At 36.0% G+C, this 18640-nt stretch overlaps 2 protein-coding genes, 1 non-coding gene and 2 pseudogenes across 3 annotated transcripts; 2 read left to right on the forward strand and 3 right to left on the reverse strand.

The window, feature by feature from the left end:
• Nucleotides 1-379: 379 nt before the first annotated feature.
• LOC119985459 lies at nucleotides 380-2095 on the reverse strand (annotated as a pseudogene).
• A 687-nt stretch (nucleotides 2096-2782) lies between these two features.
• Nucleotides 2783-3745, reverse strand: LOC119985460 (annotated as a pseudogene).
• Nucleotides 3746-9904: 6159 nt separating this feature from the next.
• On the forward strand, nucleotides 9905-11809 carry LOC119985461 (tabersonine 16-hydroxylase 1-like). Its single transcript, XM_038829761.1, has 3 exons — nucleotides 9905-10372; nucleotides 10468-10654; nucleotides 11676-11809. The coding sequence occupies exons 1-3, from the start codon at nucleotides 9905-9907 to the stop codon at nucleotides 11807-11809; spliced, it is 789 nt and encodes a 262-aa protein (XP_038685689.1).
• Nucleotides 11810-12010: 201 nt separating this feature from the next.
• Nucleotides 12011-13772, reverse strand: LOC119985968 (premnaspirodiene oxygenase-like). The gene is made up of 2 exons (XM_038830478.1): nucleotides 12809-13772; nucleotides 12011-12684 (listed from the first exon to the last, which is right to left on the reverse strand). Exons 1-2 carry the CDS (start codon nucleotides 13688-13690, stop codon nucleotides 12061-12063), a joined length of 1506 nt encoding a protein of 501 aa, XP_038686406.1. The 5' UTR covers nucleotides 13691-13772; the 3' UTR covers nucleotides 12011-12060.
• A 3789-nt stretch (nucleotides 13773-17561) lies between these two features.
• Nucleotides 17562-17667, forward strand: LOC119986363. The gene has a single exon (XR_005465251.1). It is a non-coding gene; the product is annotated as a small nucleolar RNA R71 (small nucleolar RNA).
• The last annotated feature ends 973 nt before the right edge of the window (nucleotides 17668-18640 follow it).

Below are 18640 nucleotides of genomic sequence, written 5' to 3' on the forward strand. Positions count from 1 at the left end.
CATATTTGTCCAAAAACCTATTTTAGATACCTGTAATGTGGACTTTATCACATGCTTTGTCCCCAACCGAGCATTCAATTTGACTTACGGATTTTAAATGATTTTGTTTGAAGGAATATTATTCTAACGGTAAAACGCAATGACAACATACACTATATTTTACCCTAATTGTGTGTTTTTTTAAAAAATTATTTTAAAAGAATGATTTTTAGTAGACAAGAGATGAATAATTGCTTATCATTGACTAAACATCTATTTAAAAACAGAATTGACACTAATAATCATTAAGACAAAAAAACAGACATATATTGTGTTCATGGCCATATCCAAATCCCGAGCCACACTAACAGGCCTGATTAGGTTTGGGATTCCCCAGGTTATAAAAAAAAAAACAAACAACTAAAAGTAAAGAATACATAACATAAAATACAATTTCGCTCACATGATGCAACTACAAACAAATACAAATGTTTTATTCAAGTCCAAAATAAGTCAAGAAACTAGTGCTTGGTGCCTTCATAAATCCCAAATGTGTTGAGTTTGCAACCTTGGTTAGGGTATTGAGATCATAAGCAATCCAACACTTAGACGACGCCGTATTGTAGAAGTAACCCAAACATTTACAATCCTTTGTGTACTTCTTGTTGCAGGCATCAAGCTTTATAGACTCTCCTTTGTTGTACTTGCTTGTAAAATGATCAACTCCTTCCACTTTGTAATAGTAGAAATCTTGGGCCCTACAAGATGTTTGTTACCTTCTCTGGCTCGCAATTCTTGCTCCAGCCCATTAGCCCATTCGGTAACGAGCAGCCCACGCACTGGTTATCTTCACAAAGCCCAAATGTGCCACATTTTGCTAGCAATTGACACTCAGTTTCTCATGAGTCTTCATCAAAGAACCAAAGATTTCTCCCATGCACGCCAATCAACCTTGTCATTGTAAGTGTAAACCCTTAGGTTTCCGTCCACGTCATTTAGGAGGAACGATAATGTGGCATTGTATTTGTGTCTAGCCAGAACTTGACTTCCCCAATTAGGGATCATTAAGTATATATAAGTATAACCATCTTCTACCACAGCAATGACCGTTGCATTTTCTGATGTAACATTTGTTGTACCAAACCTGTCTGTTGAATCATAATAGCTATATTGTTTTGGAGAATTTGGGCTTTTATAGTTAAGAACAAACCTTTTGGGATCCAACACCATACTATAAGGCCCATTAGAATTGTCTGCTTCGGAAGCCCGGCTCACTAACTTGTTTGGGCCTCTAAGCCGAAGAGATTGGCCCACTAAGAGGGTATCGGTTGGGTAATCAAAGCTTTGCCAAATAAATTCACCTCTAGAGTCATGTAACACCATGTTACCATTCGAAAACAACTTGAAGCTAACAACACCTTTGTTGGCAGTGTTGGTTTGCCAAGCAATCTGGCCATCAGCATCCGCCAAGACGAGATTCCCCTCTTGTCCGAAGGTTAGGGTTGCATTTTCACAAACTGAGTTTCCCCGATTAGCCTCCCAAACCCAACGAAATAATGACTCGCAACGTTGGAGACCCATACGCAAAGCAGGGGTGTAGGCATTAGGAGTTGTGTTGTAAAAATATAGTTGAAATGGGGCAGCGAAGGGAGATAGAACACGATAATTGGCATCGTATTCAGCAACGTATGACCCCAATTCCCCTTGATTGACATACTTGAAGGTCTCATTGAGAGGAACTAATGCTTGGGCAGTAAAAGAAATGTATGAGGAGAAAAAGAGAGAGCAAAGGCGTTGCAAATGAAAGTGAAGCCATTTGGGATATGTGAATTGAAGTGTTTTTCCTGAGTTTTGAGCAAATGTAGGTCTCTATATATATGTATGTATAGAGTGGCTTGGATAATGCTAATAATAATTTCGCAATGCGGCCTCCACGTTTGACTCATTGAGAACATATATATATGCCAAAATTCACATGTTAATATGCCACCTTTTGCTTTATTAATATATATATGTACAAGTTGCGTGGGTCCATATACACATATACATGTCTGTCTATCAATATTTGTGTCGATAATATTATAAAATATTGTTAAAATATGACTCTTGGACCCATATCTCATTATTTAACCCAAAGTTACCGTTGTATGAATGTGTTATTATATACGAAAGTGGTAACAGATCTTATCCAAGAAAATGAAGGTGGTAAGAGACTTGGTGTAGTGCTGTGCTGCCCTACTCATTATAACTAGCACCAGCTATTAATACAATTTCGATTATTGATTGTAAAAGAAAAATGACATGTAACCCATCAGTTTAATAGTCCATGGGAGCTCAACAGGTTTATTTTACTCTTTTATCTCAAAATTCATTATTTAAAATTTATTGTTTTAATATAGATTCCATTATTTTTTAAAGCACAATTTAGAATTCATTATTTTAGTTCTGAATTCATTATGTTCTGAAATTCCAGTGAAAAAAACAATGGAATTAAGATTTACTAAATAAAACTTATCAACAATGGATATTGTTAGAAAGAGTTTTATGCGATGATTCCGAATATGTAATTTTTTTTAAATCTAACATGTATTTTGAGAGTTAAAACGTTTTAAAATTTTGTTTAAAAGACTTGAGCTCCCATGAACTATCACTATATGGGCTACCTAACACTACTGTTTAAAAAAACATGGTCATAACTTCACCAGATCGTGAACAAATTAATTAACATATTTAGCTTATTAGTGAAATAAAGTTATTAATTTACGCATGCATTTGTACTTGATTTTGATTCTCACTAGAGAGTTTAGGGTTTATGATTCAGGAATAATTGACACTCAGTTTCCCAGGAATCTTTTGCAAAGACAATGAGAGTGCTCCTCCATGCACCACCACCAATACCAATATCAACATCAGCAATGTAAGTATAGATCCTCAAGTTTCCATCCAAATCGATTCGAAGAAATGATGATGTGGCATTATACTTGGGTTCAGCCAAAACTAGGCTACCACCATTGGGGTCGGTCAAATATATAGAAGAAGAATTTCCTTCAACCCCACTAGTGAGTGTGACTTACTCTTCAGCAACATTTGGTTTAGGAAACCTTTGTGTTGAATCATAATACACATATTGTTTAGGCGAATTTGAGCTTTTAAAATAGAGAGCAAACCTTTGGGGCTCAAAGACAAGGCTATAAGGCCCATGTGATTTGTCTATTTGAGAAGCCAGACTCACTAACTTGTTTGGGTCTCTTAGCCGAAGAGATTGGCCTACTAAGAAACTATCAGTTGGCTAATCAAAACTTTGTCAAATAAATTTACCTTCCGAGTCATATAAAACCATGTTACCATTTGGAAGCAACTTGAAGCCAACACCACCTTTGTTGGCAGTGTTGGTTTGCCAAGCAATACGGCCATCCGCATCCATCAAGACAAGATTCCCGTCTTGTCCGAAGTTTAGAGTTGCATTTTCACTAACTGGGTTACCTCGGTTAGCCTCCCAAACCCAACGAAATAGTGATTAGGTACGTTGAAGACCCATACGCAAAGCGAGGGTGTAGGCATTAGGAGTTGTATTGTAAAATCAAAGTTGAAATGGGGCAGCGAAGGGGTCTAGAACATGATAATTGGCATCGTATTCAACAACATACGGCCCTAATTCGCCTTCATTGACATACTTGAATGTCTCTTCGAGAGGGACTAATGCTTGGGCGATGCAAGAGAAGAGAAAAAGAGATAGCAAAGGCTTTGCAAGTGAAAGGTAAGCCATTATCAGAGAGGTGATCCGTTTGTATTATAGTTAGATAGATGTTATGAACAAAAGATGGTATCTCTATTTAAGGTGGTTGTGCCAAGGTTAATTTGGTCACAATATATATAACTGCGGCAGCCTCCACATTAGAATGGAGAATCGTTCATAATTGTTGCATTATTGAGTGTTCCACTTCTACAACAATCTACCTTTTTACTTTCATTGAATTCACTGCACTCTGGATATGGCAAGAGGACACTTCTCTATTTCTTTTCTTTTCTTTTTTCCAATGTGAGACACTTCTATTCCTTTTTAATCAACCATAAAATCATTTATTCTTAACTCTCAATTGTGAGTATGATTTATAACCTCTCTTTGGAAGCTCAACAAGAGACATTGTAAGTAGTCTCACATCGCTATGTCTAAGCTAGAGACATTTCGATTAACTGTTAAAGGGATAAAATCTCACATCGGTTGTTGAGGGGCTTGGTGTCTAGCTTATAAGCTTGCCCAAGTCTTCAACTCATTGTCCAGCCTTTTCCAGGAAGGTGGGCTGGGAACTGCCACGGCCCAATGGGCTGAGATGGTGGGGAGGCTGGCTCTGGGTTGTGCCATCGTGGGATTTTCTACATGGTATCGGAGCGGGTGTGCTCGTCCCCGATAAAAAGTCCACTGTTGGGCCTTGGAATGCTTTGTGTCCATAATTATCCTATACATAATTAGAAAATTAAAAAAGAAATTTCAGCTTCTCCCTCCTCTCTCTAGGGTTTGCTACTTTTGCTTCTACAAAAATGACCTTTTCATCTCTCTCTCTTTCCTTTTTTTCTGTCATCCCTTTCCCCTCACAATTTTTTCTCTTAGATGCAACATCCGTGACAAAAAATGGAGCAATGATTTCGTTTTTAAGTTTCGTGAGGTTCGTTTAAAATTTCGCTTTGGTGATTAGTGTGGAAGAAGTTGTCAATTTTTTTTGGATATTCCGTCAACAAAGAGATTAGAAGATGTACAGTTTCACTGAATATTTGACGTGAGCCCTGCCATGTTTGATCGTTGGTGATTAGTGTGGAAGAACTTGTTACTCATCTCTCTCTTCTCACCCAAGCTCACCACAACCCATATGTCATATTTGTCGTTCGACCACTGTTTGTGACACGACTTGTCTCAAAAGAACCACAAAGAGATGAGGAACAAAACCCAACAGATCTTGACGAGTTTCGTCTACCATAGATGAAGATAGTTCCTCATTACGATATCTTGTAACTAATTACATTGAAAGTGTAATAAGCCACTGCTATGTTTGATTGCATTGTCCACAATGGAGAAAGTTCCTTAGTGCAAGGTCCCAATTGGAAAATGATGATTAGTCATGTTTGTTGCAACTAGACAATGTAAATAAGACATTTTCCTGTTGGGATGCTTTGGTAAAATGGAGATAGTTCCGTATCATGTAACTAATTACATTGAAAGTGTAATATACCAGTGTCATGTTTGATTGGTTGTCCAAAATGGAGAAAGTGTCTCGGCGCAAGGTCCCAATTGAAAAATGATGACTAATCACGTTTGTTGCAACTAGACAATATAATAAGACATTTCCCTGTTGGGATGCTTTGGCTCAAATGAAAACAGTTTTTTATTACGACGTCTTTATTGGACAATGTAACTAATTACATTGACAATGTAATAAGTCACTGTGCCTAATACAAATATCATGAGATTGTGCCTAAATTTAACAAACATCATCAGAATAGTGTAATAAGGCATTGTGCCCCTTAAGAACATTGTAACAGCGAGAAATCTATGATTTAGAGAGAAATAGAGATAAGAGAGATGATTGGCTTTGGAAAGAGGCATGTAAATCTTATAGGAGAAATTTTATTTACACACCAGTAAAATACTAACTTTACACCACTTTTAAAACATCATAAGTTTACATCAAAAATTTATAAGTTTACACAAAATTTTGATGAATAAACCAAAATATCATTGATTTGTAAAATATTAGGAATTATATTGTTAAGTTTAGGCACATTGTAACAATAACCCACAATTATACTGGAAAGTCTACTTGGCATGCCATATGGACTCGGTTGAGCAACGAGTCCTTAGAAATGGATTGCCCAGTGTAGGAGAAAGATGTTTGATGCTTATTGCTCTTGACGATCCCATCGGAAACTAACCAAACCAAGCGATCAGGTATGAGAAACTAACCAAACCAAGCGCCTTTTGAAGCGATCTAGTAAGAGAATTGTAAAAGAACAAAAAAACTTTAGGAAAGAACAAAAAAACTTTAGGAAAGAATCCAGAGCAGATACACTTCTCTTTCCTCTAATATTTTCCATCTAGCTTTCTTCTTTTTCCATCATTCTCTCCCCTTCTTCCCGCTTCTCTCTCCTCTAAAATTTCATCTCTCTCCATCACTCTCTCTCCATCATTCCATCTATTTCTTCCTATTTCCAAATATGTACTTCACGAGATCTAGAGTTCTCGCTGTTGCAACAACCGAATCGACTTCATTAATATAGTCAAGTTGCGCTTCCTCAAAAAGAACCCAAAGCAGAGAAGAAGTTCTTGAATGAGGCTGATGATTCTATCATCGGATAGCAAAGTTAAGTCGTGGGGTGGGGAGTTGTGTCTAGAGGGAGAGAATAAAATTTGGAATCTCAAGAGACAAGAAGGCTAGGTATGTTTTTGGTTATCTGAAATTTGAATTTTAAAATTTGTGTTTCTTTGAATTTTTTAAATTGACATGCTGGAAAGTCTACATGGCATGTCACATGTTTATATAAATTTATGAATGTTTATATTATGAGTTGTATAGTTCTTTCATAAGAAAATTAAATATTAACATCAGAATAATTTTTAGCCCCTAATAATGGTGCTTACATGTATTGAATTGGTCACACTCGGACTGTGGAATTTTTTTTTCATTTGTCCTTTTTGGTAATTTGACAACATATATATGTTTAGATTCAATCTCACCAAACACCTGAACAGTGTATTTTACAGAGTATACTATAGCATAAATCAATAGCATATACTCTATCAGCCATACTCTGTACCAAACACACCCTATATTAAGAAATTTTTTCTTTAAAAAACTGCATTTTATGATAGCAGGTATCTTAGCAAATTTGTCCGTGGTATTATTTTTTTGTGATGCTTACTCCATCCGCGGTTTTTTCTTCAAAAACCACGTCTACAAAGTTAATTTGTTGTAGTGGTATAATATAAATATAAATATAAATATATATATATATAAGTACATCTTTAATTGAAAAACTTAACTCCAGCTCAACAAAGAATTTTGCTTCAACCATCTCCATTGCTCCATATTCTGTAGCTTCACCTCCATCATGGATTATCAAATTCCTTCTTTTCCAATTATGTTGGCCTTTCTTGTTTTCTTATTGATGCTGCTGATATAAAATTTGGAGCAAATCAAAAAATAATAAATCAAATTCAGTTGTTCCTCCTTCTCCATGGAGACTACCCCTGGTAGGAAACATTCACCAAATGATTGGCTCTCTGCCACATCGACGCCTACATGATTTAGCCAAGAAATATGGACCTCTTATGCATCTTCAGCTTGGTGAATTTGTTGGACCTAGGCTATACAGGAGGGGGAGGGGGTGAATTGTGTTCCCAAATTTCGAATAGAAATCCCCTTATATCAATTTCACAAATCAAGCGCTACACCAAGCACACAAGGTGAGTCTTACAAATACAATTGCCCTAATTTATTTCCAAGCAAATCAAATTTTATCTTTAGACTTGTAACTTAAGTATATAATGCGTCTGGATGCGAAATCCTATCAATTTAATGAATGACAAAGTATAATTGCACACAAATGGGTCTATATGAGCAATATGAATAAATTGCATAATACGAACCAATTGAAGCAAAGGCAAATTAATCAAGTACTTAACTTGCAATTTTACAGAACAATAGCAATATGAAAAGAATAAACAATAATATAAAGTAAAGACATGTTAATCAAATATAATTATGATTAGAGTATATTAGAGAAATAAAAATACAATAAATAAATAATACTTGATTAGATTAGTGTTATGAAAATAAAGTAAATAAAATAAAGCAACTTATGTTAGATTAGAAGAGTTAATGAAAGCTGTAAAAGTAAAACAAGTAAAGAGCACACAAGTAGTTTATGGTAGTTCGAAGACCCTTCTCCTACGTCTACTACCTAGGTTCACCAACCTAGGATTTTCCAACCTCCGCTAAGGTGTGACTTTTCAAGAGCTCCACAAAACTCTTACACAAGGATTTCAAAATGACCCCAACACTTCCACATTCTCACTAATATAGTACCCGGTTTGAGTTTTACAAAGATAGGCTCAATGATTCACTCACTCAGTGTTTGCACTCAACAAACTAGAAGGAACTCTCAAGAGATTTTAAAGTGAGGCTCACAGATAGAAAATCAGATTTGAGTTTAGAAGAGCTCATAAGAAGACAGGATTCTTCACACCTGGAATTGCTATAGCAATCGGTGAAGATAAACAATAAATATCAGTTCTTCACACTTGGATTAGCACTAAGCTAAAGGTAAGGAATATGAAAGAATGTTAAGAGACTTTTGTAGCCGAGTGAAGGAAAAGATGAAGTATAGCTCTCTGATCTAAAACAATAGATTATGCTTGAGAGTGAAAACTTCTCGTCTTTGGTGGCGCCCCAAGAGGTCCTTTTATAATCCACAAGGACTCCTTGATTTCCTCTTGATTTTCTCGGTAATTTGATTCTTCTCAAGCCAAATGAATCAATCAATTAATATAGCTTTGATTTGATTCATATTATATCCTTCAATCTCTTTCACGTTTTTGTCTTTGATTATCTCCTTATTTGCAACTCCACCACTTTAGAAACATCTTGACTTTTGCTTGCATGAATCATTAAATATTTTAATAAAGCTTGCCATATTAGAATCATAGCTTGTTGGACTGCCGTTCAATCTTCAAGAATAGCTTGATTCAAAGCTTTATAAATGGAAAGTGATATCACACTTTATTCTCCAATCAACTTGATAATTTTCTCACCAAATCACTTCCCTTGAATTTAGTAGTTCAGAGAATCAACGTGTAATAGTCTTGATTTTGTTTCCCTTCACAGATCATATTTGACATATAAGGACTTTAAGACTTGATATAATTCTCCATAATTCTTGGCTTAATGGCTTCAATCAAATATAGTAAGTCTTTCTTCATTTGAAATCAAATGCCGGCCAACTATATTTCCATTTAGTCTCTGTAATTCAGCAGCACAAGCAGGAGATTTCCTTTATGAGAGATTGACCTCCAGCTCTCCATGATTTCGAACAATAAGTAGGGAAAGATTAAAAACCTTTTGCTTTTAATCTCCAAAATATCACCAAGTCAAAAATTTTCTCATGGAAATTGAATCATCCTTTTTAATATAGATCACACATTTTGCATATGTAACGAAACATTTTATAATGAACTCTCGATAAAATCCCTCTCAACTTTCTTAAAAATTTGCTTGTAAACTCATTTGAGTTTCATGCTTGAACCATAGGTTAATTGAGGTTAAATAATTAAAATCTAAGCATGTAATATCATAACATATATAAACTAATGTGCATGTAAGGTTCCAGCTCAAATAAATATCATATAGTCGTATAATAAGTCACATAAATCAATCGGATAATAACATTGCGCAGCAATTTCGAACACATATTTGGGAAACGATTTTGAGCAAGAAAAAATCAAAATTTCTTAATCATGTCTTCATAAAAAATGTTTATTATGATATAAATAATGTCTACCAAATTTCAGCTTAATCTGAATTCATTTGATATAAAAATGGTCAATGAGTTCACAAGTAGGTTTAAACCTTATCAATAAAAACCAATTTCAAATTCAATCACTTTGTAATTAAATTCATCACATAGTGCATGTAATCAAATAGCACAATAATATTGAATTATCAAAATTAAAATGTAGAACCTTTGGTCCAACAGAATTATCCACTATTGTTTTTTCTTCTCCAAAAGTTGCCAAAGAAGTAATGAAAAAACCCATGACATTACTTTTGCATCCAGACCTTATATTTTTTCTCATGATGTTCTGTTCTATAACAGTAGTAATATAATGTCTTCACCATTTGGAGATTACTGGAGATAGATGCGTAAAATTTTGACAATGGAGCTCTTAAGCGTAAGAAGGGTTCATGCTTTGCGATCGATCAGAGAGGAAGATGTATCACAGTTTGTTAAATCTATTTCTTCAAATGCAATGTCAAAGATCAATCTCAGTGAGATGTTAATTTGTTTAACATATGAAATCACTACAAAGATGACATGTGGTGGGAGTTGCGAGAAGCATGGAGCATTTGTCCCACTTATAAGAGAAATCGTAGAGGTTTCCTCTGAATCCAGTTTGGCTAATATGTTCCCTTCCATCAAGTTGTTTCATCTGATCAGTGGAATGAGAACTCGCCTTGAGAAGCTGCATCATGAAGTCGATAAGATACTTGAGAGGCTCATGCACGAACATGGAGTTAACAAGTCAAGAATCGGCAATGATTTGTTGGACATACTCTTGAATCTTCAGGCACAAGGAGAATTTAAGTTCCCCTTGACCGCAGACAATATCAAAGGACTCGTAATGGTAACTATGTCTTATTCACTTTACGTTTTTTTATAACTATATACAGCTAAATAGTGTTGTTCTAGTTTAATTGAAAAATAAATCTTAACTTTCAGGAAGTTTTCATGGGTGGGAGTGAAACAACATCTACGACTTCAGAGTGGGCAATGTCGGAATTGCTAAGGAACTCAAAAGTGATGGCAAAGGCTCAAATAGAGGTGAGGCATGTCTTTGACAGAAAAGGATATGTAGATGAAGCCAGACTCGAAGAACTAGAAGAGGCAAAATCGTGTGACTTAAGAGGTGATCGATTAAAATGGAAGGAGGATTATTGAGTATTAAAACCAAAATCAAGGAGCTGCTTTCTACATTGAGAGGAGCCGAAAATCAGAGCTTTCGTATTGATCAAGAGATTGAAGAACTATATTATTCTATTTATTTAAGGGTGGCCATGCATCATAGATTCTGAGAACATTCTTGAGAAATTGATCAAGCCGTGCACTATCTCTTATTTTCTTAACCCTGCAATCATACCCATAGTTTATCAAAATCTTTTAAAAAGTGACATCCATGCATCCTTCAAATATCAGACATACATACGACATAAATTCATCTATATCAACGAAGAGTTTGTGGATAGTCTAGAGGTCCAATTTGACATGCTTGTATGAAAGTCCTAAACATGCACCCAATTCATGATTTACGTAATTACTTGAGTTAATTGCATAGTCATCAGTTGTGTGTTGATTATTAGTTATTGTGGAATTAATGGAATGAGTATGGTAAAATTATGGTAAGTTGGTCCCTAAGAGATAGTGCACTGCTTGATCAATTTCTCAAGAATGCATGGCCACCCTTTAATAAATACAAGAATATAATTCTTCAATCTCTCGATCAATATGAAAGCCTCTTAAGTCACACGATTTTGCTTCTTCAATATCTTTGATTCGATATCATAAAATCAGCTTCATAATGCTCTACAATTTGCCGCATGATTTGACTCTCCAAGTTAGGAAATTAAATAAGCTTTCAATCTTGGTCTTCACGAAGTAGGAAAGAAAATCCTCCAAATTGTCTTCACAAGGGGCGACTAGGATTTCTTGAAATTCTCTTCAATTTATTTTGAATTTAGGCTCCATAGAGTCATGAAAACCATTCAGTAATGATTCCTCTTTAGAATTGAGACTTCGGCTTCTCAATGTGATGGAGAAAATATTCTAAAGGTCATCTCTTGAAAGAAATAGTAAATCTTATCTCCATAAAATTTGGCTCTTGATCATTGCAATTATATGCATGGTAAGTAGCTTGACTTTTCTTCTTGTAGAATCATCCTTTGATTCTCCTTTAAGGCAAATAGAGCTTCACTTTAATTCTCCAAGATACCTCAAAGTCACCGAAAATAATAAGGCAATAGGATCTCTTTTTGGTGCACGCCTAATCCATGTATGCCAAGCTTAACTTCAATGGTTGCTGAATTGATTGAACTTGAATGCAACTTATCTTCAAGTCTAGCCAACATGTTTATTACAAACACTAGTTAATTTGTTGTATTAAAAACACTAGTTATTCAGAAAATAGAAAATAATTTTTAGAACTTCAAACCAAACATGTTTTATTTATTAGAAAATAGAAATAGAAAATGAAATGAAAAATAGAACATAGAAAACAAATCAAACGCACTCTAAAATCGCCAAAGCATAATTAAATGCTTAATCAACAAGGATAGCATTGTAAGGAATGGGGATTAAATACAGATGATTTTTTCTTCCAACTGCCGCACCAAAATTTTCAGTCATGTCTAATTCTTCTTGATCCATGTTATCAGGGAGCTTCCAGTCAAAATGGTAGAGTAAGTTTGCAAGTATAAGCTCAACAGTCGCAATTCCAAACGATATGCCAGGACACATCCTCCTACCAGAACCAAAAGGGATAAGTTCAAAGTTGTTCCCCTTGTAGTCTATCAAACTATCAACGAATCTCTCAGGATAGAACTTCTCCGCATCAATCCAATAATTAGGATCTCTTGCAATAGTCCATGCATTAATGATGACTTGAGTTTTCACCGGTATGTCATATTCATTAATTTGACTCCTCTCTCTGCATTCTCTTTGGATTAACAATGGAAGGGGAGGGTGTAATCTTAGAGTTTCTTTGATAACTACTTTGAAGAATTCTAGTTCTTCAAGCCCGGCTTCATCTACATATCCTTTTCTGTCAAAGACCTTCCTCACCTCTGCTTGAGCCTTTGCCATCACTTTTGGGTTCCTTAGCAATTCCGACATTGCCCACTCTAAAATCGTAGATGTTGTTTCACTCCCACCCAGGAAAACTTCCTGAAAGTTAAGATTTACTTTTCAATTAAACTAGAACAACACTATTTAGCTTTATACAGTTATAAAAAATAAAAAAAAATAAAAAAAATAAACAAACTTAAAGTGATGAATAAGACATACTTACCAGTACAAGTGCTTTGATATTGTTTGTTGTCAAGGGGAATTGAAATTCTCCATGTGCCTGAAGATTCAAGAGTATGTCCACCAAATCATTGCCGATTCTTGACTTGTTAGCTTTATGTTCGTGGATGACGCTCTCAAGTATTTTATCAACTTCATGATGTAGCTTCTTAATGCGAGTTCTCTCCCCACTGATCAGATGAAACAACTTGATGGAAGGGAACATATTAGCCAAATTGAATTCAGAGGCAAACTCTACGAGTTCTCTTATAAGTGGGACAAATGCTTCATGCTTCTCGCAACTCCCACCAAATGCCGTCTTTGTAGTGATTTCATATGTTAAACAAATTAGCATCTCACTGAGATTGATCTTTGACCTTGCATTTGAAGAAATAGATTTGACAAACTGTGATACCTCTTCCTCTCTGATCGATCGCAAAGCTTGAACCCTTCTTTCGCTTAAAAGCTCCACTGTCAATATTTTACGCATCTGTCTCCAGTAATCTCCATATGGTGAAGTTGCTACAGTGCTACTGTTATAGCACAGAAAATCATGAGAAAAAATATAAGGTCTCGTTGCAAAAGTAATGTCATGGGTTTTCATTACTTCTTTGGCAACTTTTGGAGAAGAAACAACAATGGTGGACAATTCACCAAGCTGAAGATGCATAAGAGGTCCATATTTCTTGGCTAAATCATGTAGGCGTCGATGTGGTAGAGAGCCAATCATTTGGTGAATGTTTCCTATCAGGGGTAGTCTCCATGGAGAAGGAGGAGCAACTGAATTTGATTTATTACTTTTTGATTTGCTCCAATTTTTCAGCAGCATCAATAAGAAAACAAGAAAGGCCGACAAAATTGGAAAAGAAGGAATTTGATAATCCATGATGGAGGTGAAGCTACAGAATATGGAGCAATGGAGATGGTTGAAGCAAAATTCTTTGTTGAGCTGGAGAGAAGTTTTTCAATTAAAGATGTACATACATACATACATACATACATATATATATATATTACATCACTACAACAAATAGTAGACGTGGTTTTTGAAGAAAATACCACGGATGGAGTAGGCATCACAAAAAATAATACCACGGACGGATTTGCTAAGATACCTGCTATCATGAAATGCAGTTTTTTTTCTTTTTTTTAACTTTGTAGCCGTGGTTTTTGAAAAACAAAGAAAATACCACAGATGGAGTAAGCATCACAAGGATAATACCGTGCGCAGATTTGCTAAGATTTTGCTATCATAAAATGCAGTTTTTACAAAAAAATTCTTAATATAGTAACACGGTTAATGTCTAATTATAAAAAGATTAATTATACTTTTCATCACTGATGAAAAGATATGGATTGTTCACCTCTGTTATTCTTACAAGGTACAATCTCTTGTCACTTTGAGCTCTACAATCTTCAACTATTAATGTTTGAATTATAGCATTACTTTGAGCTTTCTAATATTCTTACAAGGTACAATCTCCAAGTTTAAATGATGTGTGGTTAAGGGTATGATGGTGCTAGCAATATGTGGGGTGCTTGGAATGGACTTCAAGCATTGTTTCTCAAAGATTGTCCATATGCATATTATGTTCATTGTTTGCCCATCGACTGCAACTAGCATTAGTGGCAGCAGCTAAGGAGATGTCTTGCATTTGACAATTCTTTTCACATTTGATTTCCGTTGTTAATCTTGTGGGTTCTTCTCCTAAACGCATTAGTGAGTTACAATCTACTCAACGGGATGAGATTACTCTCATGTTGGCTATTGGAGAAAGACAGTCTGGTAGAGGAGCTAATCAAATGAGTGCACTTTATCTAGCTGGAGCCACTCCGTTGGAGCTCTCACTATGACTCTGTTAGGAGCTTGATAGAAATGTATGGTACATCATGTAAAGTTCTTGAACATCTCAGTAACAATGGGACAATTGGATCTATATGTGGGGAAGCTAGTGGTGTTTATTCTGCAATTATGACCTTTGAGTTCATATTTTTCTTACATTTGATTGATAAAATCATGGGAATCACAGATTTACTTGGCCAAGCTCTACAACGTAAATCCTTTGATATCTTGAATGCTTTGAGATTAGTTTCAACAACGAAAGCTCTCCTTTCCAGATTTAGACAAGATGAGTGGGATACATTTTTTGAGAAAGTGAAGTTATTTTGTACCAAACATGACATTAATATTCCTGATATGGGTGGTCGTTATAGAGTGCGTCGTTCATGTCAACGACAAGATCCTATTACAATCGAACACCATTAGCACTTTGATGTCTTCAATGAGGTAATTGATTTTCAGTTGATGGAGTTAAATAGTAGATTCAACGAGAAATCAGTGGAACTTTTTACTCTAAGCTCTGCTTTGAATTCGAGTGATTCCTTCAAAGCATTTAAAATTGAAGACATATGCAATCTTGCAAGCAAATTTTATACTCAAGATTTCATTTCACAAGAAATCCATGCTTTGAGATGTGAGTTGGAGCATTATTAGTATGATGTAATATTTGATCCTGAGTTTCAACACTTTATGAATTATGTCACAACTTAGTTACGTCAGGAAAGTCACAGAACTATTATCTGACTGAGAGATTGATTCGACGGCGATTACAGAATGGGCATTTTCAGCTATGAAGCATGTCAAGACAGCCCTCCGTAACAAAATGGATGATGAATTTCTTACAGATTGCATGGTTCTTTACATTGAACGAGAACTTACTGAGAAAGTCAATTTAGATTCTGTAATAGATGATTTTTATTCCTCGAAGTCTCGTCGGGCATAACTTTAATAGATATTATCTCATCTTGTGTAAGGTATTTTGTTTCATCAACTTTAATTGTGTATTTATGCTAATGTTTTACGGTTATTTTATGCATTAAATAAGTGTAATGTCATAAATAACTCTAAAAAAATTTCCGGGGGCACCAGACCCCCATCAACTTCTAGTAACCCCCAACTCCAATTCCTAGTTCCATCCTTCAATAGCAGGGGGAAACAAAGATCCTGCGATGTTATCTAATAGGAAATAATTGAACGGATGGGTCCTCTTTGTTAAATTTTGGTTAGTGTGATATCTATAAAGAAAGCAAAATTGATGATGTGTTGCAAGACAGAATAGCATGGAAGCATGATCTGCAGGGAGGAAAGATATATTCTGCCATATTATATGTATTATGAAAAATAGTTTATCCAATGTCGGAATTGATCACAATATACGGATCTGGCATATCTGGTCACGTCCCCTTCCACCACGTCCAATAATACTAGCATCATCGGCGCGTGCTAGATCCAGTTTCAGACTCGCCGTTTAGAGTATATATATATATATATATATATATATAGATGTTTGGTGAAACTTGATCTAGATATAGAGTATATAATGTTAGGACTTATGTCCCACATCGGTTAAAAAACTAGGCAAAGGTTTAACCAGGCAAAGTGCATGTATATAGAAGCAAGCCCTCTCTCCCCTTATTAGGCCTTTTAGGGGAAGGCCCAAGGGGGCCCAGATTTATTACATGGTATCGAAGCAGGTGTGCGCTCGTCCCCTATAAGAAGTCCACTCGTTGGACCTTGGGCTTTGATACCCAGTCCACGAGTGTGGGGGAGTGTTAGGACTTATGTCCCACGTCGGTTAAAAAACCAGGCAAAGGTTTAACCAGGCAAAGTGCCTGTATATAGAAGCAAACCCTCTCTCCCCTTATTAGGCCTTTTAGGGGAAGGCCCAAAGGGGCCCAGATTTATTACAACCTAATAAGGGGAGAGAGGGCTTGTTTATATATACAGTCACTTTGCCTGGTTAAACCTTTGCCTGGTTTTTTAACCGATGTGGGACATAAGTCCTAACTCCATATTCTTCATCCGCTCGTCTACAGTCACTTTGCCTGGTTAAACCTTTGCCTGGTTTTTTAACCGATGTGGGACATAAGTCCTAACTCCATATTCTTCATCCTCTCGTCTTCTTTCTCTACTCCCTTTAATTTCTGCAATTCTACAAAGCAATCTACAAAAACTACATGGTATCGGAGCAGGTGTGCGCTCGTCCCCGATAATAAATCCACTCGTTGGGCCTTAGGCTTTGATACCCAGTCCACGAGTGCGGGGGAGTGTTAGGACTTATGTCCCACATCGGTTAAAAAACCAGGCAAAGGTTTAACCAGGCAAAGTGCCTGTATATAGAAGCAAGCCCTATCTCCCCTTATTAGGCCTTTTAGGGGGAGGCCCAAGGGGGCCCAGATTTATTACATATAATGTTAATTTACCAATAAGTAGATTATGTATGAACAAAAAGACATTACTGTGTCGATTTTGATCTCTTACCACTTTCATATATAAGAACACATTCAGCCGACTATAATCATTCATTTTGATTCCCAAAAATAGTTAATTTAATTGTGTTGTGGGGGTGGTGATGGGTGAGTCAGTCTGGCACCATGCACTCGTGCTTAAATGATATGTAATTCAATTATTTTTATTAGTACATTCACTCCTTGAGCAGAGTTCATTGTCAAAGCATCGATTTTCTTAGCCATAGTGGCTATGGTGCGCATCAACTCACTATCTCTTTGATTGCTTTGCCTTTGAAGGGAGCCTCTCCGTAGGCCAAGAATAGTTTGTCTTGGAAATCTTGTCAAGTAAAATTTGGGCCTCCTCTTGAGATTTAGTCATAAATGAACCACAAGCGGCTGCATCCAACATTTACCTAGTAGGCGCACCCAAACCAATATAGAAAGCTTGATATACCATCCACTCCGGGAAGCCATGATTTTGACAACTCCTTATGATAGCTTTGAATCGCTCCCATGCCTTATAGATAGATTCAAATTCAAGTTGAGAAAAAGTCATGAATTCATTCCTAATTTGAACCACCTTGGAAGGAGGAAATAATTTAGCCAAAAATTGCTCCGACAACTCCACCCAAGTGCCAATAGAATTTGGAGGCAATGACATCAACCAAGCCTTGGCTTTGTCCCTCAAGGAGAAAGGAAATAATCTCAGCAAAATAGCATCCCGCGAAGCTCCATTGATATCAAAAGTGGCACAAATGTGTAAAAGGGATGAAAGGTGCATGTTTGGCTCTTCGTTAGGAAAATCATGAAAGACCACCGCATTAGAGATCATTGTGATTATCGCCTGCTTGATTTCAAAGTGTGTAGCATTGATGGGTCGATACCAGATACTAGAGGGAGTGGTATCCCAAGTAGGCTTAGCACACTCCTGCAAAGAACGTTGATCAATTTGCCTAGGAGGTTCATGTACTTGATTCCCTCCATTTTCACCATTAGCATTTCTATTCCAATTCAAGCCTCCACCCCCAATGGGCTCTACACCATTCCTTAAGTTGTCTCCCATGTCTTCAATGAGATTATTATAGCTCTCGTATAAGATTGTGCAGTGTTCTCTCAATCTCCGGATCTGGGTGAGCTAAATCCAAGCTAAGAGCATGCCTTCCCAAGCACATACAAGAGAAATAAATTTTGCCGAAAATTAAAATCCAATATAGCACAATTAATAATCAAAATCAATACAAAATACAATTGTCTCAATCCCTGGCAACGGCGTCAAAAACTTATTGGTCCAAATTTACAAGTATACGAAAACGCGCAAGTAATAAAGATTGAGTAGAGTATCGTCCCACAGAGATTTTGGAAATTTAACTCAATATCAATTAAAGCTACAAGTATGCTAAAACGGAGAAGCGAATTGGTTTGGATTTGATTTTTTCTAAACTAAAGCAAGTAATTAAAAGTGATTAACTAAAACAATTGAAACAAGCACAACCCAGACACAAGTTTAGATCAAGTATGAAAATCACTAAGGTACTTAATTTCACAT

This window comes from Tripterygium wilfordii, chromosome 19, assembly GCF_013401445.1.
Source record: "Tripterygium wilfordii isolate XIE 37 chromosome 19, ASM1340144v1, whole genome shotgun sequence".
Classification (NCBI taxonomy): Eukaryota; Viridiplantae; Streptophyta; class Magnoliopsida; order Celastrales; family Celastraceae; genus Tripterygium; species Tripterygium wilfordii.